Source organism: Podarcis tiliguerta (genome assembly GCF_965153285.1).
Source record: "Podarcis tiliguerta genome assembly, chromosome: 5".
Taxonomy (NCBI): Eukaryota; Metazoa; Chordata; class Lepidosauria; order Squamata; family Lacertidae; genus Podarcis; species Podarcis tiliguerta.
Window position 1 is genome coordinate 16,060,644 of NC_139538.1, and position 24,072 is coordinate 16,084,715.

Genomic DNA, 24,072 nt, shown 5'->3' on the forward strand with positions numbered 1-24,072 from the left:
TCTATCACACCCCCTCTTACGTGTCCTTTTCCTAAGCAAAAAACATTGTAACCTCAAAGTTTATTGATTTCAATAAATCTACTCTGACTGTGACTAACATTGTGCAATCCTATGGGTGATATTTATCGTAGGAGTGGAGATTCTTATTCTATGACTACTTTCATTGCCTGAACTGAAATAAGTTCCTCTTCCTGAAATAGGCTCCTGTCTCTTCACTTCTTGGAACAGGAAAAAGGTCTATGTAGTTCCAAAAAGCTTTAGTCACCATCTCACCGAGCCTCTTCTTCTTGTATCTTTGCAGCTTAGAAAAGCACATGCTATCGCACACCGAAGAGCGGGAGTACAAGTGTGACCAGTGCCCCAAAGCCTTTAACTGGAAATCCAACTTGATACGCCACCAGATGTCCCATGACAGTGGGAAGCATTATGAATGCGAAAACTGTGCCAAGGTACAGTGAAATTGTAGGGTGCCTGGAATTTTGTATATGCACCGTTGCTTATGATATGTAGAGTAACATTTTGAGCATCTTAGGGCTGGCTTCAGCACTGAAGCACATGATACCTCATACGACGTTTCCCCTGGACTGGACCACTTCAAGCAACAGGTAGGGGATCAGATTTGAAAGCTTCTCTCATGTACAAGGGACGCGGGTGGCGCTGTGGGTAAAAGCCTCAGCGCCTAGGGCTTGCCGATCGAAAGGTCGGTGGTTCGAATCCCCTAGCTTCATCACAGAATTTAGTTTCCAGGGTTTCTTGTATGGGAGCCAGGGCCCTTAAGTGTGCTTGACGCTGTTTTAACTGTGTACTGTAGACAGGCCTTAAAAGTCACCTTTTCTTTTAATTCACTTACATACCTGAACTCGCATAAACTATTGAAAAAAGCCAACTTTTGCCTATTTCATATCCAATGCCTCCTGGTTTGACTAGAGTCTTATGCAATTGCTGGTGTTGTTGTTTTTCCTTGCTTGCATCAAAGTTTCGTGTTTAATCAGTACTCATTTCCTAGCAGGTTTTCACGGACCCCAGCAACCTCCAGAGACACATTCGTTCGCAGCACGTTGGGGCTCGTGCGCACGCTTGTCCAGAGTGTGGTAAAACTTTTGCCACTTCTTCAGGCCTCAAACAGCACAAACATATCCACAGCAGTGTCAAGCCTTTTATATGTAAGTCTCCCACTTAACCACTAAGCTTCTGTGTCTGTCTGTTTTTTTTAGCAAGATGCGGAATCAGATAAACATGCTCCCATTGAAGCATTAGCAATCCCAACGGTCTTTAATCAGACAGTTCCCAACTGTCTTTAACTGGATTGTGCCTTTAATCAGAAAAATAAAATATTGTGTTGGTGGAAAGTCTGGAGCCGTATATTGCACTGACAAGCAATTTTCTTACTCCTATCAACCTCTGTAGTTCTGGGACTTGCTCAAGAAGTGTTCGGGGAGGACTTGTCTTATTTCAGGCAACAGAATTATTAGAAATTTAATTTCCAGTCTCAACATATGGTCTTCACTCATTACTTTCCCCACAAGCAGATACTCTAGCAGATTTAACTCTAGGAAGTTAAATAAGACTTAAGGAACATAATTTCGGCTGCAATCCTAGACACGCTTAACATGAGAATCTCCCTGGTACAGAAAGGGCCCCTTGCAACAGATGCCTTTAAAATTCTGCAAAGTTCTGAATATGGTGTCCGTTCAGTCTATATGTGACAGGGAAGCTGGGGTCACTTTCCCATGTGGCATGGCTGACTGAAGGCCTGCCGCTCCCTTTCTTTCTCTGTGCATGTATGTGTCTATGTAGAATCAGCACTCTTGTCACATTTCATTTCAGGTGTATTCCTCACTACCAAATTGGCACAGTGGTTGGTTATGCATGCTTCTTTCCTCGCACTTTTAATTTTAAATGTTTTGCAAAATAAATGCTGAATTTGTACAATCTGCTTTCATGCACACCCTAATAAATGTGATCCTATGTGCTTAAAAAGTGCATGTGCCAAAACAGGATAGTGAAGGAACCAAGTCTGGTTTGTGCTAGAAGTAGTCAGTGAATGAATGAATTGCTGAAAATAGCACCTGACCACTGAAGGCCTTTGAGAACCACATAGAGATTACTTCAAAATCACAGAGTGAGTCTGCTAGAGTTTCTAGGATACTTGCAGTGTAGCCACAAGACGTACCTTGTTTTTGTAATCTACTTCACCTTTCTCTTTTGAACTTCAAAAGATGTCACCCTGGGCTACGGCTATGGTAGGAAACTTGCATGGAGCAGCATCAACGACATAGACAGCCAAGGGTATGTGGGATGATGGAATGCAACGTAGCGCAGAAGAAAGCAGACGGGAGGAACCATGTAGAAATCAGGAGAGGAATACAAACTCAGAGGAAGGCTGTAGATCCAGAATTAAGCCTACACATTCATTTGCTCCTAAAAATTCCACCCCCAAAGGCATTCCCATGGCACGAACTTTCCTTCCCTGAAGTAATGATCATGGAGGAGATCCTCTGCCTCTGCTGCATGCTGCTATTATGGATAGCGACTTCATGATGCCTGCACTCTATTTGGTTAGAGCTTGTAAACCTTGTGGCAAGGAGGTGAGAATTCACTACAGGGATGCTACTTTTGGTTCCCATATGGACCAGCTCTTGGAGGAGAGCACTCTGCGTATTTTTCCTGCCTGTTTCATTTCAGAAGCTGCCTGGTATCCGAGACTCTGTGGGCAATTCTGGAAATACTTTTATAACCTCATTTTATATTGTGTGCTCTGGCATACTTCCCTAGGCCCAAGTCTAATTATGCTTTGAACCTTTTGTAAGTTTATTTATTTATTCTTAATGTAGCCTCAGGAAGAAGAGCTACTGGTGGATGTGACTAATAAAGTGTAAGAAGATTCCACCAAATGAGATTCCCTTGAGCAAACCACCGAAAACCCTGGAATCGTTCCAAATGATTGCTAATTTCAAAACAGCTTCTAGCTACTCTTTCCTAAAGGAAGAGGCCATCTTCATAGACAAACTCAACAAAGAATCCTTATTGACTTAGTTATGTGAGAGCCTTTCAGTAGCTGTCCACAGTGAGAATTATGGCAGTGAAGCTTTATCACCGAACATATTTCATTCTATTCAGTTGCTTTCAAATTTCTCTAAGCAGAAGTCAAGGCAACTCAATATTTTGCTATTTTTTATTTTTAAAAATGCAGATAAAAAAGTGGGGGAATAAACCAAGATGCTATCACCACTGTTCTTGGAAGCTGTTGTTGGGGACAACTTAACTATTGGGTAAAAATAAGCTGTAAAAGAGGAGCCCAGTCAAATTGCTACCTACACCATGGATCTTGTGGCGAGTGTTTGCCTTTTCTTCACCCGTTGCCCTGAACATCCCTTGCTTCTCAGAATTTTGCAGTGGCTGCAGGAGTTAACACAGCAGAATGAAAGGTGTAGCAGGAAGGAGTCTGTCTCTGAATGTATGACTTCTGTGTGTGTATCCGTTTCCCTTGAATTGTGTGTTATTCGCAAAAATATGGCTGACCAGTGTCCTAATTCATACTTTTCCCATTAGCTGATCCTAGGTTTGAATTTTTTAAAAGATATTTGAGATACAGTAAGCCAAGTGATTGGATGATTCCAAGGCACCACTTAAGTCCTAGGTGGTGGTGTTTCAGTACAGTAAATACTTTATAGACATTTCTCTCAACTAAGTTAATATTCAATAAAACACAACAGTTTATACTGCATAGCACTTCTGGCAGTGGAACCTTTGGGAACTGTTTGGCTGAGCTGGTGTGGCACAAAATGTTCAGTTGCTCAGGGAACAAGGCATTTTGCACTCCAGCATTGGTGAGGGGAAGAAAACATCATCGGAAGAGGTCTCAGCACATAGGGAAGAAAGGACAGGAGGCCAAGAGCTAAGCAAGCTGAAGAAAGAGAAGATGGAGAAGTCCTGAAGAAAAGGGACAAAAGAGCACTAAGTCAAGAAGGGCACAAGAAAGAGTGAGCTCTGAAGAAACACAAAGGTGTGCAAATCAGGAAAGCTGTATGCTATTGAGGGATAGGAATTCTGAAGGAGAGTGGCTAAAGGAATCAAAGAACCATAGTTGGAAGGTACCATGAGGGTCATCTAAGTCCAAACCCCTGCAATGCAGATTTTATTTGCCCAGTGTGGGGCTTGAACCCACAACCCTGAGATTAAGAGTCTCATGCTCTATCGACCAAGGAATGGGGCACTCAAACACTGGTGAATGAGATATGTAAATGAAGGAAAGAGGAGCCAAGGGGGAAAAATTGGGCTGGGAACTGTGGGCCAGGGAACCAAGGGTACATTACCAGTGTAGAGCCTGATAGGAGAATTGTACTAGATGTGTTTTTTATTGTTATTGTTTCATTTGATTTGGCCACCCTACGGGGGGACAACAGGTCTAATAAGCCTGTTGGTGGAGAGGCTGAATAGCATTTTACATATTGATTTGAAACAAGCAGCCAGTGTTTTGACTGCAGGCTTCTATTCCACTAAAACATTTTCAATTGGAAAGTCTATGTGCTGCCCTATCCTATTGATCAACTTTAGCAAGAGCGCTATAAACATAGCTGTTACAGTTAAAGTTAGATCTCATGGCTGCCCAAATCAACCAACTGCATGCTATTCAGGAAGATACCTTAAGGCACTGCATGACGATTAGTAGAAGCTCAGCAATAATTTGACACAGTGATGCCAACACTGCGCACTGTTTCCTCAGGGGATTGCTCTAATTAAAATTAAGTAATTCACGGCACACAGGGAGTTCTTATGATTGCTATATCAAGCTGTCTTGAGAGCCCTTTGGATAAAAAAACAGCATAAAAATGGAAAATAAATACAGATCTTCCTTCTGCCCCACTGTCATCAATATCATTATGATGTTAGTAATTGTAATTAAATAGCCAATTTTTAATCCGTGGGTTAGCAGATTAATCTGCTGATTAATTTGACATTAGACATAGACACTGAGTAGTTAATAATTGAGAATTATGTAGTTTTTTTAAATTAACTACTTAATTCTAAATTATTAACTACTTAATGTCTGTGGCTCAATTCTCATGACTCTGAAAGCAGATTGAAATATAGATTATCTGAATGTGAGGGGCAAGCAGTTTAAGATGTTAAAAGAAAACTAGGAATGGATGACTGACTTGAGCATCTTCTTTTTTTTTTTTAATCCATGTTTTGATGAAACAATCTTGCCTACCTACCCAATGGCGAAGCAAGTGGCATGTCTTTATTTCAAGACTTGCATCTCTCACGGTGGGAAGTTCAGATCACTTTTAATGTTATGTGAATCCTTCCTAATTCCATGCCTTACCCCTCTTGTTCTGACATCAGGTCGAACAGCATAATGTGGTTTTACTTTCTATTGAATGTACAAAGAGCTTCCAAGGAAGGATCAGTTAACAGAACTTTTAAGCTTGCTATATTGCACTACTGGGCCACAGAATCCAGATACACACAGCATGAAGGTGTGGGGTCAAACAGGAAGCCAGTTTAATGGAGAGAGGGGCCAACCTGCAATTTCATATCAGCCCATAGGGACTTGTGGTTCAAACTCTTGAGAACCAACGACCAGCTTCCTGTAGCTCTCGAATTAACTTCTTCAGTGTACGAGAACATACTCCATACATTCATCAAGGGAGCAGTTGAATGAATCTGTGTGAGCCTTGAGTCTCAATAATATATCAACATGATTTTTAATGGCTTAAAAGAATCCCTCAGAGGGCTGCGGTCCTGCTCCTGGAATGGTTGATATTTTTATATATTTGTGCTTCAACTTATTTAAGCAAGCGAAAACATAATTAACCAGACCCAGTTATGACCGTTGTTTAAAGATTTGTGTTCCCTTGCCTGACATCACAGGGCTGTCTTTTTAATATTAGTGAAAATAAAATAATTAGTGAACAATAGCTTCCAGCCATATAGGGACCATTCATACCCTGCGGCTCCAGTTCCTTTTTTCTTTTCTTTTCTTTAAAAGAAAATTCAGATGCTCTGCCATTCTTTTCAAATTAAATCACATGGAAAATGCTTCTTCCCTGCTTTTTTCATTAATCAGCAATTGCTAGTGTAACCAAAAGAGCAACTGTGATTTTTCAAATGCAAAGGATGATGGACAGAAAAAACCATAGGACAATTATGAATAATTGCCGTGTAATTACAGAACAAAAGAATTTAAAGATCACATGTCAGGGTAGGATTTTCTGAGCGCTTGTGGCTGGGGGTAGAGGGTCACCTAGAGCAGAGATATCTGATTCCCAGCAAAAAGGCCACACACCATGCTGTACCTTCTCAGTCTGTTTATGGCAACTGTCTCTCGTTACAGTATGCCGCCCTGGCTTGGGAGCAAACTCACCAACACCAACTCACCAACACAAAGGTAATTACACACTGCCTGCCTTCATAAAACCTCCAGCTTGCTCAAATAGAAACCACATGTTGGAATAGACAGCAATGCATTAAAAATAGCACTTAACAGTCATGTGTTTAATAAGCAGAAAATATGCGAACTTCACTTCTAGCTAATTTCTTGGTCCTAAATGCTTAAGTCATTGATGGATTATAATGTATTTGGTATCTGGTGTGGGAAGGATTGCAATGGTTAGATGAGTACAGCGTCAAGAAAGTGTTGAAAACATAGAGGCTGGGAAATAAGACCCCTGGCTTGGAAATTTAAAGCAAATGTAAGGTGATAGAATATAAGGGTTTATCAAGGTGGAAGACAAAATGTCTCACTGTAGATTCACTCCTGTAATAGCTTGACTTGGCTTAGTTTAAAGTAAAAATGTATATTGAAGTTAAAGGGACTGGCAGGGTTGGAGTGCTACACTAAGAATGAAGCTTTTTGGTCTCTTCACATTCTACCATGCATTAGGCAATCCTTTTCCACCCACGACAAATTTTAAAGCGCTTTCATTCTATTTACTTGCACAAAAATACGTTCATCTCCATTTCAACGCTGTCTTTGTCACAAGAATTCAAATGAATGCATCCTATGTTTTCTTTTACGCTCTCTGTTATTGTGAGCTTCTGATTACCATAGATTGAAGGCAAACAATAATGAATGACCATTGCCATCACAACCTTTCCTGTGAGCTTCCTGAGGCATTTAATTCGCTGCTGCAGCCTTGAGAGACTTAGTTTGATCCACCCAAACTGTTCTTCTGTTTTAAATAGTTGGTTTCCAGTCCTAACTTTATGCACAGACACATCATTCACTAATTTAACCAAAACCCAACAATTCTGTCAATATAAATTTAGGATTATCTCTGTGAAGAACTACTGAAAGCATCACCTGACTAGTGGTGGCAATGCACAACCCTACTACCCAAACTCATTCTGAGCGTCAGGGTTCGGGGCCATAAGACCTTTTCCACCCATTGTAATTGGAGAGAGGGTTCCGTTTGTGCAAACAGCACTGTGTAGAAAGCCGCCCTGTTCCATGGAAGTGAATGGTGAAGCCTGTATGCCCCGAGCTGGAGATTAGAACAGTTCTTTTTATAGTGGCAGAGAGAACTGCCAAATAAGGGAAGGAATTACTATATCGCAAAGTGATTTGGTGTACTTGTTTCCTCATTCTGCCTCTTGCTATCATCCCAGACATAACTGCTGAATCAGGAGATGGGGCCAACCTGAATTGGGGCTATTATGCAGATCTTGAACATTTATGGCTACTGATACAATAGGTTACGTAATGGAATCTGCAAGGGGTCTCCTATCCTCTCTCCATCCTATCAATGTATTAGTCTGCTGCAGTTTAATGCATTTATTAATGATTTTGGCTATAATTTTAAAAGTGAATGTTTGCCCTGCCACTTAATCCTGCCTTGTTGTGAAGGCCATTAAGAACTATTCATCTCAACTGGTAGTATTGTTGTCAGCTTAGTTTTACATTTTAACCACTATGTCAGCTGTGTCTCAGATTGCTAGGCATGAAAGCCATTTTATATTTGTATATCTCTGATGTATTTTCATGTGTAAATAAGTGCCAGCCTATTATCTTTAAGAAAGGGAACAGCTGAGTACCTCTGTATATAGTAGAAGTCTTCCTGCTTGCATATCAAATCTATTATTTCTTTGTTAAATTTGTATTCTGTCTTTTCTACAAGAGCTCAAAGTCTCTCACCTGGATATTACTCTGGCCAAGCTCTATTTAGTAAATTTCACCAATGCAACTGTACCATGTGCCTTCAGACCAGTTAAGAACCTGTGATTTCTTTACTGTGCAATCCCATACAATTCTGTTCAGAAGCAAGCCCCATTAAGTTCAATAATAATAAGATTTATATGATTGCAAGTTGGATACCATACAAATCAATAGCAACATCACTATTAGAAGTCCTGAACACCGCGATAGAGGAATGCCATCTGCATTGGGCTTTAAAAACAATAAATATTCCAAATTAAATTGACGGATCGAAGAATTTAATTTAGAAAAAATTCCAAATGTTTCTCCAATCTGTGTGATATTTTCCCCAAATAAAGGGAAAATCCCTCACACTTAGAAAGATCAAATTAAACCTGCTACTGTTCTCGTGTGAGTAATATTTTTTTCTTAATACATTTTTTTCGCTGCAGCATTCCTTATGAATGAAAGGTATCTTACAGGAACCCTGGCTGATACAGAGCAATAACATTCTTCCTGAATTGTACATTTCTTTGGCTTGCACCCAACCCTGCAACTGTTACTGTAGCTGTTGTCTGATAGATATCAGCAAGGCAACTCATCTGAGCCAGGCAGGTGGAATCAGGGCCTTCTCAGACAATGGAAGTCTTTGTTGTTGTGATGGGAACAGATAGCTACAGGGTAAACATTTAAGACAGACAACAAGCGGGCAGGTTCTCAAGGATAAGCTTTATAAGAGCAGGAAGGTTAGCATCAGCCGCGGTGTACATGGAAGTCAGAGGACGTGATTATAGTTCATGGGAACCAAGAGTGCAGGATGGGATACATTCAATTCAGTTTCCTTTGCAGGCTTAAAATAGAGCCATTGTAAATTATGTCAGCCTGTCTGAAACCACTAAAATAATTGTTAAGAAGGTCTGAGAATGCACAATATGCATTGTTGTATGGCTTTGATGTGTGAAGGGCAAGAGCCTGTGATATAACACAAACTGAGCAAAAGTTAAACTGTTCAGCTCTTCTTTACTGGAGGAAGCTGAGTTTTAACGCATAAGGATAATAACCATACCCACTATTTAGAGTTTAGAGTGGTGATATATAGACAAAGTGGCAACATCCACACCCAGGAGGGAAGTGTCAGCAAGCTTGGAAGAACCTTAAGTTTTGCAGAAGGACAGAAAACCTTGACGGGGAAAAACCCTCAATAAGCTCAGTGAGAATTGAACATGTCCAGGGGCCATGGAATACTGACTGATTTGTTGGGGTAGGGGAAATAGAAAACAGAGTCGGAGGGGAAATGGAACAGTTTAATCCTGGATGACTGACTGCAACACCCCACGCTGCAACATTTTATTGCAGGCTCATCTATTTTAAAATTTCAGGCTGTGTGTGCCAATTATATTCCCATACAAAAGGGAGGAATCAGCCAGGAACTCTTAAGGTTTTCAGAAGTATGTTTTTTGTTGTGTTTTAGGGAAAAACCCTAAGCGGGAGGGGACCCCTCCCAACAGCCCAAAGCCTACTAACTGTGCTCGGTGACTATGGAATGCTAAGTAACAACCGAGGAAGACACAAAACTGGAAGGAGAATGGAATGACCAAAATCTTTTATGGCAGCATGCCACAAACAGCAATGCTTTGTTGCAGGTCCTCCTTGCATTTGCGCTGATTTTGAAGAAAACTTACCACATACCTGTGTTAGCAAGGCTCTGCCAAGAGCACACATTTGTTCTGAATGCAGATTTGTTTTAGTGAATGACCACAGGAATTGTTCCAACTGCAGAAATTACCTTAGAAAATGTATTCTTTGTTCATGGTGCACGTATACAACCACAGTACCTTATTTCTGAAATCAGTCCAGTATAGCTATCATGGTTATGCAGTATATATATATAGCAGTATATATCAAAAGAATTAAACCTGTGGTAACTTCTGTTCAGACTTTCTTAGAAAAAAGTAACTTTATATGCTTGTGCAATCAAAATAATGGAGCAAACCACGGGGTCAAGTTACTCATGCATATGCAAGGGTCAATATGGTATTCTCTTCTGCAATTATGTCTTATGTCTCTAGATATCATTGTACTATAAAGCAGTGACCATAATCCAGAACTCCACGTATGTGCAAAAGATTGGCTTGCATGTAATGTTTTTGTATCTCTTCTCAACTTGCAAGTGGGGGACTGCTGAATCGGAAGGGCGACGGGGGTTTCAGGTGCATGCACATGGATTGTTCTGGATCCTGGCCAATGCATATAAATACTCAAGGCTGTCAAATATTATGAACAATAAAGCAATATGATACTAATGTTGATTTTTTTTAAAAAAAAAGGGAAAGAAATGTGGGGATTTTCATTTTCTGCTGCTCATTATATTTGCCTAACTGGATTCCTTGTTTTGGTGGTTGTGACAGTTTTTTTTTTAAACATGCAATCTGCACTCAGACTCATCCTTTCAGATGCCTGACTAACAATGCAACCCCCTATACATGTTTAAGGCCTTTGTGCTATCCATTGTTGGTCATACTCAGAACAGACCCATTCAAATCAACAGACTGTGTTAAATGGGGCTTACTCTTAAGTGTATGCACATAGGAATGCTGGTTGCAGTCATAGTTGCATATACAAGGATATAAATTCCATTGAACTCAGTGGGTCTTATTTCTGAGTAAACATGTTTAGGAATGAGTTCTAAGTAAGTTTTCTAAAAGTGTAAGAGACTTCAGATGCTCAGTTTAAAGCAGCTGGGTGGGATTGAATGTGGTGTGGGGAGGAGGAACAGAAAAAATTACTTTAAATCCTGAGTTTTTGTTGTTGTTGTTGTTTACACACAGGTGAGGTCTGCCATAAGTCCTATACTCAGTTTTCAAACCTTTGCCGTCATAAGCGTATGCATGCTGATTGCAGAACCCAAATCAAGTGCAAAGACTGTGGACAAATGTTCAGCACTACGTCTTCCTTAAATAAACACAGGAGATTTTGTGAGGGCAAGAACCATTTTGCGGCAGGAGGATTTTTTGGCCAAGGCATATCACTTCCTGGAACCCCAGCTATGGATAAATCTTCCATGGTTAATATGAATCATGCAAATCCGGGCCTTGCTGACTATTTTGGTGCCAATAGGCATCCTGCTGGTCTTACCTTTCCAACAGCTCCTGGATTTTCTTTTAGCTTCCCTGGTCTGTTTCCTTCCGGCTTGTACCACAGGCCACCTTTGATACCTGCTAGTTCTCCTGTTAAAGGACTGCCAAACACAGACCAATCAATCAAAAGTCAAAGTCCCCTCATGACACATCCTCAGACACTGCCAGCTACCCAGGATATTTTGAAGGCACTAAATAAGCACCCACCTAACCTAAGTGAAAATAAGCCAGTGGAGCTTCAACCAGAAAGGTCCTCCGAAGAGAGGCCACATGAAAAAATCAGTGACCAGTCAGAGAGTAGTGACCTTGATGATGTCAGTACCCCCAGTGGGAGTGACCTGGAGACCACCTCTGGCTCTGATCTGGAAAGTGACATTGAAAGTGATAAAGAGAAATGTAAAGAAAATGGTAAAATGTTCAAAGACAAAGTAAACTCTCTGCAGAATTTGGCTTCCGTAAATAATAAGAAAGAATACAGCAATCATTCCATCTTCTCACCATCTTTAGAGGAGCAAACTGCGGTGTCAGGAGCTGTGAATGATTCTATAAAGGCCATTGCCTCTATTGCTGAAAAATACTTTGGTTCGACAGGACTTGTGGGGCTACAGGACAAAAAGGTTGGAGCCTTACCTTACCCTTCCATGTTTCCCCTCCCATTTTTTCCAGCATTCTCTCAGTCAATGTACCCATTTCCTGATAGAGACTTGAGACCGTTACCTTTGAAAATGGAACCCCAATCGCCAGGTGAAGCAAAGAAGATCTTAAAGGGAAACTCCGAGTCTCCCTTTGACCTTACCACTAAACGTAAGGAGGAGAAACCACTTACTCCTATAACCTCAAAACCAGCAGCTCCATCAGTGACCAACCAGGACCAGCCTCTAGATTTGAGTATGGGCAGCAGAAGTCGAGCTAGTGGTACAAAACAGACTGAGCCTCGGAAAAACCATGTGTTTGGAGGAAAGAAAGGAGATATTGATCTTGAATCAAGGAAGTCATCGGACATCTCTTTGCAACATGCAAGGCCAACACCTTTCTTTATGGATCCCATTTACAGGTAATACACGTGAAACAAGCTATACAGATGGCCCAAATGGTCCTCAGCCATTTAATGTAATAAAATGCACAAATAGTTGAAATTTGAATGAATGCAGCTTAGGGACTGGGGATTTTTAAACATTTATTCTCTTAATACAAAATAATTATTATATTTGAAGCAATTTTCCCTTCAGAAAAAATAATGTATTTAAAAATTGGCAGTCAAATCCAGCTTTTGTTTGCAAACTAGGAACGTCGATCTCCACTGCAATCAAAGGTGTTTCACTCAAGAACTCAAAACACGTTGTACCATAGCAACACAACGTGGAACTCAAGGGTAAAATTCTGCCTTTATTTACAATCAAGTAATCTACTGATTTGTTTTTAATTATTGGGAAGTGTTTGTTGCACTCTGCTGTGCAGAGTATTACAACTAATGCCAAAGAAATTGCATGATAAATAGTAATATAGCCGTGAAATAGCAATAATAGTAAATATTACTTAGTGTGTTCGGATATCTTATTGAACACAGGACAATACAACAATTATTCCAAAGGGAAATAGCAATGTATGCTATTTTCTGGATCTGTCCAGGGAGACACCCGAAAGAGCCGGTGCATTCAAACAAATTCAATTTGATATCCCTGATTAGAGATTTTTCTGGGTTTTCATAAAATAGTTTCTTTATTTGCCACATTGAATGGGTACTGTCTTCCCTGTGATCTCTGGAAAGACAATACAATAAATTGTTCCCCCAAGTTTGCCAATTCAAATGGCAGGCTAGCCAAGTTTCTCTCTTTGTAAGTAAGAGCCCAAACCTGATGGATCTATCATTGGGCATGCAGCTGTACCCAAATATAGTTTCCTCATGAGTGGAAGTATTCTAGCTGCCCCCTGACAATGCAGACTAGTGTGTTTCCCATGAGTATATTGACTTCTATTGGTGTACAGCCGTAGGTGCGTATGTGTTGTAAAGGAGCAAAGCATACCACAAGAACAGATGAACAAAAATCTAAACAAAACACAATTGGACAAGAGATAATAATGGCTGCCGGCTTCCTAAGGTGTTCATTCCCATGTAATATGCCAGCACACAGCAAGAGGACAGCAAGAGTTGTCTAAATTAATTAAATAATTAAAGGCTCTTTAATTAAAGCCCTCAATAACCCACCCACAGAGCAGAGAATGCAGAGATGGCAGCAGAATTACCCACCCTCAGAGGGGCCTCCAATCTGCCTGTGCTTGAGTCACTGCTCTGGCCTTGCTTCTTTCCCACCCAGATCAGTGACTCATGCAGAAACACAGGGAGCGGGGGGCTCCTCTGAGAGTGAGTAATTTTTACTCTTACATATTCTACAACTATGCTGTTCAGGTTAAACAGGGAAAGGAACATTTTATTTTTATATTTTGAAAGAATAAAGTTTGGGAAAAACTGGCCTACGTTTATGAACAAGTGCTGAATGACGCCAACTTGCTGTTTTCGAATATCACATCTGGATATTCATTCATGGGGTTTAGATCTAAATAAATATAGCATCCTGTTAAAATTATTCTCCCCCCCCCCCCCCCGTTTTGTTTATTTCTGTAGTATTTGTCTACTATGGAATTTGCTGCTTCAGTCACTTGGCACAACTTAACTAATCTACAACTTCCAAATGTAAAACAAAAAATCCTCTCATTCTTTAAACAGTTAGCCAATATTGACATGATATAAACTTGGCAGACCTTCATGATGAGTTACAAAAAAACCATAATCCTATTGGGGGGGGAGAGAAAATATGAATATGGAAATAGATGTATTTTGTATTTGAAGTGGTGAGCGTCGCTGCTGACATATTTGGAACTCATTTCCCATACTTCAAAAGCAGATAATATTATTAATAGTAAAACAATAATAAATGCTTCATAGAAAAATTTTCAGTCCAATTGTTTGTTTTTAATATTTGATTTTGTTCCATAAAAAATTGGCCATTTCAGCTCTATAGTTTTGATAATATAGTTATGGTTTTGATAACTGTGCTCAGACCACTCAGCAGTTTCTGTTGCGCATAATAGTAGATACTTGAAACTGGAATGTTTCCAGAGTCATTGGTGTAGTTTTTTAAGGGATGCCCACCAGCCTCATTGACATTAAAGAGCATAGTGAATTGCACCTCCTTGTCTTTGATCTTTGTGCCTGAGAAGTTTTGCCTCTTGTTCTGAATCCAAGTTATCAAATAGTTATCCATATGTGAGACTGAGTCATCACAAGAACATTCTTATTTTAACATTTACAGAGTAGAAAAAAGAAAGCTAACTGACCCACTTGAAGCTTTAAAAGAAAAGTACTTGAGACCATCCCCGGGATTCTTATTCCACCCACAAGTAAGTATTTTTTACAATCAAGATGTTGTGATGGTAAACAAACATGTTAAGCCATAGACACAGGTGCAGAGGAACAACGGGAATCTTAGTCATTATCGGATTTCCTAGAACATACAAGCTTTAGTGAGCAGGGAGAAACAAACCACGTAGCATTGTTTTACTTTTCACAATGTTTTTCAGGAAGACTTCAAGAGAACAGTGCAACTGTCTCCACATGCCCAGTGGAATTCTGGGGTTGTGTGTCTCAGATGCCACAAGAGAAGCCCCTTAGGGTGTACTACAAGTAGTCTTTCATCTGGCATGAATGCCTCTAAGAAAAATGCCCAGAAGTCGCACTATGCAGACTGGCATGAGCAAAATGCCGGGCACACCCAAAGCACCTCCCTGAATTTCTAGCCTCTGTTTTCAAGGCGCTGTGCTTGTTAAACTAAGTTCTTATGCAGTTATGCCAAACAAAAGCACCTGGTGAAATGATAATATGACTGATCCACCATATGTCTACTTCTCAATTTTTCAAGATATGTCAACAGGGAGCAACTTCTGGTATTTGCTTATGTCATACTTGCCAGGGGGCAAAAATGCCCAACCCAACTGCATGACAGACAGGCTCAGTCACAAGTTTAGGGTCTATTTTGTTTCTAAGCCACAGGAATTTGTGGGTCCACCTTAATACATAACCTTTGTCACCTGTAACTTCTTGATGCATGAGATAAAATTGAGCACTGCTTGCATAGACTTCACCATTTTTGTTTTGTCAGGTCAGGGTTGCTTCTTCTGGTTGTGCTAGTTTAGTAGCCTAAACAAAGGTCTAGGTTCTTGGAATTCTAATTTCTATTGCTATGTTTCATTTATAACACTATAGGCAAACACCGATATGATTGTTTCACAGTACTGTAGAAAGCCACTGTTTTGCTGTTGAAAATGATTATATGCAGCTTAGCAAGCATGGCCAAGCTCAGAGGATAAGGATATGAGAACTCATCAGTGACTGTATTTGTGGTAGTCCATAATATTACAAAAATTAGTGTACGCTGGCATTCAGGGAAGATTTATTTCATAAGAATTTACCAATAAGTGGATAAAGAATGCATAGTTTATACTAACTGAAACCTGGCTTAGGACATTTCAGGACAAAATTATAGGGATGCAGTACATTGCCCAGGCAGGTGCACTATTTGACCCGTGAGAGCAGCAAAATAGCCAGACTGTACAACAGTGACGGGATAAAATCAGGCCAAATCTTTATTGACAGCAGCAGACAGGGCAAGGGTTGGCATGGCATTGGGTCCCTGGATCACTTCATCATTCCACAAGCCCCATGTTGATGGGATGGATCTGCTGAGTCTAGATCGCTCCAAACCTGCATGACAGGAGTCGGCCAGCGCTGAACCTTGCCGTGGTGCCAGCCAAGCAAGCAAGGTCTCACTAGGGACCAGAGTGCAGATTCCAACTGGGCAGATACCAAACCCACAATTGGGTTTGCCATGGTTCATCCTCAGGCCCCTTATGGGGGGTCCCCTACACTATGTTGATCCTGACCAATGCCATTTCCGCCCTCATACAAAAAATGTTCTTCCGTCTAACCAAAGAAGTTGGGAAGCTTTTAATATTTAATGCTGTACTGTTTTTAACACTCGATTGGAAGTTGCCCAGAGTGGCTGGGGAAACTCAGCCAGATGGGTGGGGTATAAATAATAAATTATTATTATTATTATTATTATTATTATTATTATTATTATTATTGCCATAATTTCACCGAGGGAATGGCAGAGAAAACCCCAACCAAGTGCCAATCAGAGAGAGAGAGAGAGAGAGAGAGAGAGAGAGAGAGAGAGAGAGAGAGAGGAAGGAAGGAAGGAAGGAATCCTTTCTGGCTCTGTCAACCAGCAACCCAAAAATTTTTTTTTAGGGATACTCTCATTTTCCTACTCATATTGAAATACTGCCCCTCAATCAGGCCAAACTTAGATTCACAAAATGTTTAGGGGTATGTGTACCCCTGCATCTCTCCAGAAAAAAGCACTGCTCTAACCCAAGGGAGGGTGGGCAGGAAGCTCTCAAAGCAAAATGGCTGTGAGTTCCAGGGGAAGCAGCCTTATATAGGTTTTCCCCTCCCTTCTTCAGCAAGGGCTCATGGGACAGCTTTTTCCCATGAGCCCATCACACAGAGAAGACACTGGGCAAAACCTTGCCCAGTATTTTGCTGCAATCTATGGGCCATAGCACTGCTGGGCAAAGGGGTCCCATGCTCATTAGGCACAGAATGGGCTTGGAAGTGTTTTTATATTTTATTTTTTGCGTGCGTGAGGCTCCAGGCTCAACCCTAGTATCATAATTGGTATTTTGAATTAAAAACAACAAATGCCATGCATAAAGTGTTTCCTTCCAGGACTAATGCATGCACAGATGTTAAGTCTCATATGCAGTCATCCTCATGGCATCAAAACAGACTTGGAAAATCTTTTACATTGCAGATTAAGCTCACATCCACAGGGTATACCTCAGTCTAGAGCCTTGAGATATTTTCTCCATAGTGGCTGCTGTGACTGAGACGAAATACTGTACTATTGTTAATAAACGATATAAATCGAGACAATATGGAGTCAAACCCATCTTTCTTTGTTACTCCTCTGTTACTCCTTTGTTACCAATTGATGGGGAGTTAAGCATTCCATAACTGTTCTAATTGTTTTTTTGAGAGCCAGCATAAAGCAGTAGCTAGACTATGAGAACTTAGTTACAATTTATGTTTTGTCATGAGGATGCTAGCAAAAAACTGCCTTCTATATAAAGTGATTGCTCTTTGACATAGCTTTTGAACTGTTCACATGGGGGAACTCACAAGAAATAGTTCTTATGCCTTCACGTATGACGGAAAGAATGGATGATGTGCAATGTGATGGACCCAATCAAAATGGTACAACGGGAAATCAGTTACTACAGGGTGAATGCCTTCAACATCTTCTCAGTGGCAAATGTGTGTTTTGGTGTTTAGGCTGGCATGCTGTAAATCTAATGCATACAGCAGGATGTACTCTTATTCTGATCTCTGCCCCAGAATGTGAGAAAGGTGATCTGAATACAGAACAGTGAGATGTGACATGCCATAAACATGATTGCTAAGTGCCCTCTTCAGCACTCTGGAGCGTGCATTGCTCCCAGGGACTCCAGTGAGCTGCAAGTAATGAAGTAGACTGGACAACTGTGAAGCCAACCAAACACTTGCTAGAACTCATAATCATGCCTGTTAAATGGCAGAGAATAGCTTACTTTGCCACCTCCACTGCGTGCATCCACAAACAAGTGGGCTACAGAGCTGTTCAGGATGGTCCAGGGAATGTCAAAACCTTCTCCAGTGAACTTTGAGAATAAAATTGGTTGCATCTGCAGCAACTTGGACAATAATTTTGTTGCAGATCCCGCTGAGATGTCCAGTGCATCAGCTGATCTTACTCTGTGGGGTCTGTTGCAGTTAGTGAGGCATTGAAGACATGAACAAGGTGCCTGCAGCAGTGCTACCAATCATGTGCTTTCTTAATCCCTGCTGCTCTTGACTGATAAAGACTAGGAGGAAGCAGCTATGACCAGGTGGGTTCAGGGTGTGGTGATGAGCCAGTTGTGCTACCATTCCTCAAGGAACCCACCCTGGACCTGTTGGTGTATGACAACTACTGCCTAGTCACTAATATCCCCATTTTGAGAAACTAGAGAGATCCACACTAACCCAGCTGTAGGAACTCTTGGATAGTACTGATTTTCAGGACCCAACTCAGTGCCTGGATGTAGTTGTGGGATGGATGAGGGCCAGTGAGATGACGGCTCTGTAAGTAAGCAGTTCTTGGGTCAAGGAAATAATTCACCTGTTCTGGAGGGGGTGCACTCCCTCTGAAATGGTTCCATCGTTGCTACTAGAGACCCAAGTGACCATAGTGGCTAGGACTAGGAGTGCCCTTTACCAGGTTTGGCTGGTGCAGTAGCTACGATGGTTCCTGGACAGGGATAGCTTAGCCATAGTGACCCATGCACTGGGTAATCTCAGCAATGGATTACTGCAGGGTAGCCTTTGCAGGGCTCATGCCAAGGCTGGTTCTGAAGCTGCAGCCAGTACAGAATGCGGTAGCATGTCTGCTCAGTGGAGTTGCATATTGTGAGCATATTGTGAACATAGCAGAGGCAAGTGCATTGGCTGTTAATTTGCTACTGAGCCCGGTTTGAGGTTTCACTGTTAGCTTATAAAGCCCTGAACAATGTATCCGAAAGAGTGCCTTCTCCCATATAGACTGCCCAACTCATTGAAATCAGCATATGGGAATCTTGTGGTGGCACCACAAGCCACTGGTATTCTGTCTTGTATTCAACAGGTAGAGAGGTCTTTGCCTACCTGAGAAATTAGGCTTGCATAAACCACATTATGTTTTAAGTATGTTATAAAAAGGTGTTTGCTCCAAGAGGCATCTTTTGATTAGTAATGTTGCTGTATACATGGCGACCAGATTGGACTACTATATATTTATATATATCTATTGTTTTATACTGATTGTTTTTGTTGCTTTGTAATTCTGTGTTGTACACTGCTTTGGATATTTTTAAATATAAAGCAGTATATAAAGGTTTTAAATAAAATAAAATGCAGGATTTCTGCAAAAGCTGGCCTTGGGCCTCAGCTACTCCATAGGGTTGTTACGAAGCAAAAATGTGGCTTTGAGCTACTTTAAAGGTTGTGTAATAAATATATATTGGAAAGGGGAGAAAGGAAAAGAACAGGAACCATGGGGGGGGGGGTGGAGGGAAGTTGGCAGGGAGCAATTATAAGAAGGGACATAAGAAGAGCCTGCTAGATCAGGCCTGCAGCCCATGTAGCCCAGCCTCCTGGTCTCACAGATGGGCCAGCCAGATGCCCGAGGGAAAGCTGCAAAGCAGGACCTGAGGAAAGGCTGCCATGCAACACCTTCTTTTCTCTAACAACCACACGTTTGTCACATGACTAAGAGACAGTCCCTTTGTCTGTACCCAGGAAGATTATTTAAACTTCATCACATCTTTTCTTTCTGCCAAACTTCATATTCTGAGAGCCGCTTCTAACATTTAGTTCTGAAGGGGTAAAATCTTCACAGAATGCTGCTTGTTTGAAACAGATATTATACTTTTTAAAATGAAAAGTTGAAGCTATGGGGGGGGGGATTTAGTTTATTTGGGGATTTCCATGTAATTAGGTAACTGAAAGTGAATGTCTACCCAGACCATCTGCCATGTATGCTTTAGCTGAGTTGAGCTTCCTGCATTCCAGGGGGTTGGGCTAGATGGCCCTACAATTCTGTGATTCTCTATTCTCAGATAAGTGGGTACATGATTGCAGCTTGAGAGTGTTATTTTCCTAGGATTAGCATGTCATGTCAGCAGTGATCACAGACACTGAGTTCAAAGCAGTAGCTGTGTTCAGCAACCAAAGTTCGGAGGCAACTTAGTGGAAGGTGGATGAAGTGGACTGTCTCTACCCTTCTCTCACACCCCTATATGCCAGTCACTCTCCCACTTGACAAGCCATTGCTCTGTTTTGCTTGTGGGAAATGTACACAAACCTGTTGCCCCTTTAGAAGTATTTCTGTGTGGTGGCTAACATTGTGTTAGGTGTTTATCAGCTACAATAACCCGAGAGCCGGAATGCCATAGTTGTTAAAGTGGGGAGATGCATATTCAAGTCCCCACTCAGCCATGAAGATCACTGGATGACTGTGACCCAGTTACTCTCAGCCTAGCCAAATTCATAGGGTTGCTGCAAGAATAAAATGGGGAAAACCACTTACACTGTTCTGGGCTTTGTGGAGGGAAGGCAGATTTTAAATGTAGTATTACTAATAAAATGCTGATGATGAGATGTGTGGGTTGTGGTACATGCCACCCCAGGGGAGTGCTACGGGCAAGAGTGGGTTGGAAACAGACCCAAAAGAACTGTATTTTATTATTTTATGTGAGGCACCTTGGGTAGCCTTCTGGATCAAAAGGAAGAACAGAAATAAAATAGAGTAATTAACATAGATGGTTGGACAGTGTTCTCGAACACGAGTCTCAACACGAGTCTGACCAAACTGCGGGAGGCAGTGGAAGACAGGAGTGCCTGGTGTGCTCTGGACCATGGGGTCACGAAGAGTCAGACACGACTAAATGACTAAACAACAACAATTAACATAGAAACGTAGGAAGCGGCCTTGTATTGAGTCAAACAAGTAGTCCATCTAGCTCAGTATTATTTACACTGATTGGCAGCAGCTCCCCTGGCCCTACCTGGAGATTGTAGAACCCGAGACCTTCTGTACGGAAGTCCAACTGCTCTACCCCTGAGCTACAAATATTGATAAACACTATGTCAGAACTCACTCCCAAACTTGTACTGCTATACATTGGTACCTCGGGTTAAGTACTTAATTCGTTCCAGAGGTCTATTCTTAACCTGAAACTGTTCTTAACCTGAAGCACCACTTTAGCTAATGGGGCCTCCTGCTGCTGTCGCGCCGCTGGAGCACGATTTCTGTTCTCATCCTGAAGCAAAGTTCTTAACCTGAGGTACTAATTCTGGGTTAGTGGAGTCTGTAACCTGAAGGGTATGTAACCCGAGGTACCACTGTAGTTGAAATGAGAGGTGATTAAAACCAATACACTTGTTTTGGCTGCAGTGACTTAGAGTCTCCTAGTAGCCCCTGCGAAAGGATGTAGTAAGAGATTAATGGAAGGCTGGTCAACAGGTTTGCCTCATGGGGATGTGACTGAGCCTCATGGAATCTTCCTTGTGGAGTGCCCAAGGCATAGAAAATAAAGTGTGAGGTAACACAAGGTATGGGCTCATAAGTGGGCATGTACATTTGTAGGTTTGGATTGTCCTCTCTTTTTTGTGGAGAAGAATCAGGCCCGGGGTTGGAGTGTATGCCTGCACTGCCTGGGGCGGTGTGTGGGATGTGCCCCTGAGGGGAGGGGTGTGTGCGGCAGGTGTCCTTGGCACACCACACTTCAGGGCAGAAGAGGCGCGGGGAAGCTGCCACCCACTCTCCTCCTGCTTACCTCCTCTGGGTCAGGCCTGTGCCAAGGCGCAGCTCGTCCTTGCGTGGACCCAGGCTCCAATAAAGGAGCCTGCTGTCGGGGAGCCTGTTTGAGCCCCTCACAAAATTGCATCCGGGGCCATGGACCCCCCTCCCATGCTATGCCTCTGATCATGCCGATCTAGCCTGCATGCATATGAGCCTAGCACTCATAATCTTACCCATGTATTGGCGGCATGCACAGATGAAATTACTTTTCTTGGAGATGCAAAGAAAGCTTTGGTTGAGTGAATGTTGATCAGCTGTCAGATTGAGAGATCTCCCTTAGCCGGCCCGTTTTTCCTTGGACCTTTGCTTTTCCTTACTCTAGCTCCTCTGTCGGTTGTTCCTTTACATAATACTGCCACCACTTGGTGTTATCACTTGATCAACTCACTGTGCAATTGCTGCAGCTTTACCTACATCACCACAAGTGTCTAAAACTAAGGTGTGTGAGGACTGAAGAAAATCCTCCCAGCCATGTGGTGAGCATCTCCATACAAATGGCTTACTTACCATGTGCCAGTAAACCAGCTGCCTCTTACGATTTAGCATAGTTCAAGTGACACCAATCATGTGAATAATGAGCCTGAGTCTGGTACCCATTCTGAGTTTCTGCTAGTCTTCCTTGGTGTGTCTTTAGACATGGCAGCAGGCAACAAAAAAACCCCGTGAGGTTCACTGAGCTCTTAGTGGGCTGCCATCCATGTTTGGAAGCAGCTCCCCTAAGCTTGCTGCTGCTCCATGCTTCACTATTGCATCTCTTAACCTTAAGCACTTGTTATGCATTACACTTGTGAATAAGGTCAATTAGCAGAAAGGTAAACATAAATAAATCTGTATGTGAATATGTTTTATTCTAAAGTGAAATTTAGAGATAGTGTCTGTAAATGGCACGCAAATGAAGAAGAGTTTTGACACAAAACTGGTATGTGTGTGGTTAGGGATCCACCACAATTTTGCTGGTTGGTAAATAGGATTAGAACATACTAAGAGATACGCTGCTTTAGTTTCAAAGGCAGAATTTAATTCAGTGTTGTGTGATAAATGCTACTGTACAAAGATTAACTTTAGTGGTTGACAAACATACCTGTAACTTCCCATAAAAACTATGGGAAGCTATTAGGACCAAACCACAGAGACCCTGTTTAAAAGAAAAATCTACTTAAAATAAACACATCTTGATTTATTTTTTGAAAATGATCATTTTGGAACGTAATAATTACAATGGCCGCACTGCATTTTGGATATGATGGACAAGTTGAGACACAGCACTGGCTCCCTTTTAACTTTGGTTAAGAAATGGCAAGCCAGCTTTGGGAAAGTACTCTCCTCCCTCCCACCTCCCTACCTTTCTCTGGATCAAATTGCCCTCTCCTGCCTTCAGAGGAATTTCAGCACTGTTGTGTACTGGCCCAATGTCACTTCAGATGCAAATAATCCACTTCCAGAAGGGTAATCCATGTTAGTCACTCATAGCAAAAACAACAAAGAGTTTTAGCAACTTAAAGACAAACAAATTTATTGTAGCATGAACTATACATTAATTGCAATAAGGGATCCAAAAGCAGGAATAATGTGTTGTTTTTGTTTCAATTTTGCTCCCAGTTCCAATTGCCTGATCAAAGAACTTGGGTAAGTTCATTATTTATATTTTCAATTTAAACACTGTAGAAGAAATTGCATAAGAAACGTGACATGAAAACTCATTTACTTCACTGCAACCCTACAAGCCTTTTCCTGCTAATTATTTTAGCTCTCCTAAATCACACTTGTGTCTTATTCTACTTTTCATCAAATGCTAGTCTTTACTCCATTACACGTTCTAATGAATGGGAGTCTGCTACAAAGGACTGTATGTGCAACCGTTTCAAAGAATTGTACTAAGATTTCTAGAGGCATAAAATTGTTGTGCCAGTGACTGATCTAAAGTGCTGAGCTTACAGCAGCATTTTACTGTGCTAGTGTGGGCTTTGGATGCCATCTGCTATAGATCAGACACCATCATATTAGGGAGTTTTGATGACATCCCTCACAGATCACAGCACTCCACTCACATGTACAAGCAATACATGCATGTGTCAGTACATGCATAAAGCAGAACATGCACAACACACAGATGTGTGTTTGTAGCTGCCACAGCTAGGAAGTACCAAGCTAGGTGGTGCAACCCTGTCATCCACTCACACATTTGTTGAACATGTGATGGGGGATCTCTCTGAGCACCCACCTTTGAAACGATCTTTTGCAGATGAATCCATGTAAAGGAATATTATATAGTCATTATTTAAGTATATTTCCCACCCACCCACCCCAGGGAAACCCT

The 24,072-nt window shown here is 41.5% G+C and overlaps 1 protein-coding gene and 1 long non-coding RNA gene across 51 annotated transcripts in view; one reads left to right on the plus strand and one right to left on the minus strand.

Moving 5' to 3' along the window:
- The window catches only part of MECOM (MDS1 and EVI1 complex locus), a 457,532-nt gene that overhangs the window by 405,444 nt on the left and 28,016 nt on the right, over nt 1-24,072 (plus strand). For 6 of the 50 annotated variants that reach the window (XM_083441880.1, XM_083441906.1, XM_083441886.1 and 3 more), the window contains 5 exons: nt 302-449; nt 1,007-1,163; nt 10,969-12,331; nt 14,589-14,676; nt 23,355-23,381. In XM_083441880.1, coding sequence (XP_083298006.1) covers nt 302-449; nt 1,007-1,163; nt 10,969-12,331; nt 14,589-14,676; nt 23,355-23,381 — 1,783 coding nt within the window. Of the gene's footprint in view, nt 1-301; nt 450-1,006; nt 1,164-6,340; nt 6,395-10,968; nt 12,332-12,562; nt 12,650-14,588; nt 14,677-23,354; nt 23,382-24,072 lie in introns of all 50 variants that reach the window. The other 44 variants (XM_083441881.1, XM_083441910.1, XM_083441908.1 and 41 more) reach the window with 17 other exon arrangements.
- The window catches only part of LOC310678499, a 99,931-nt gene that overhangs the window by 24,541 nt on the left and 51,318 nt on the right, over nt 1-24,072 (minus strand). The gene's annotated exons all lie outside the window — the stretch shown is intronic.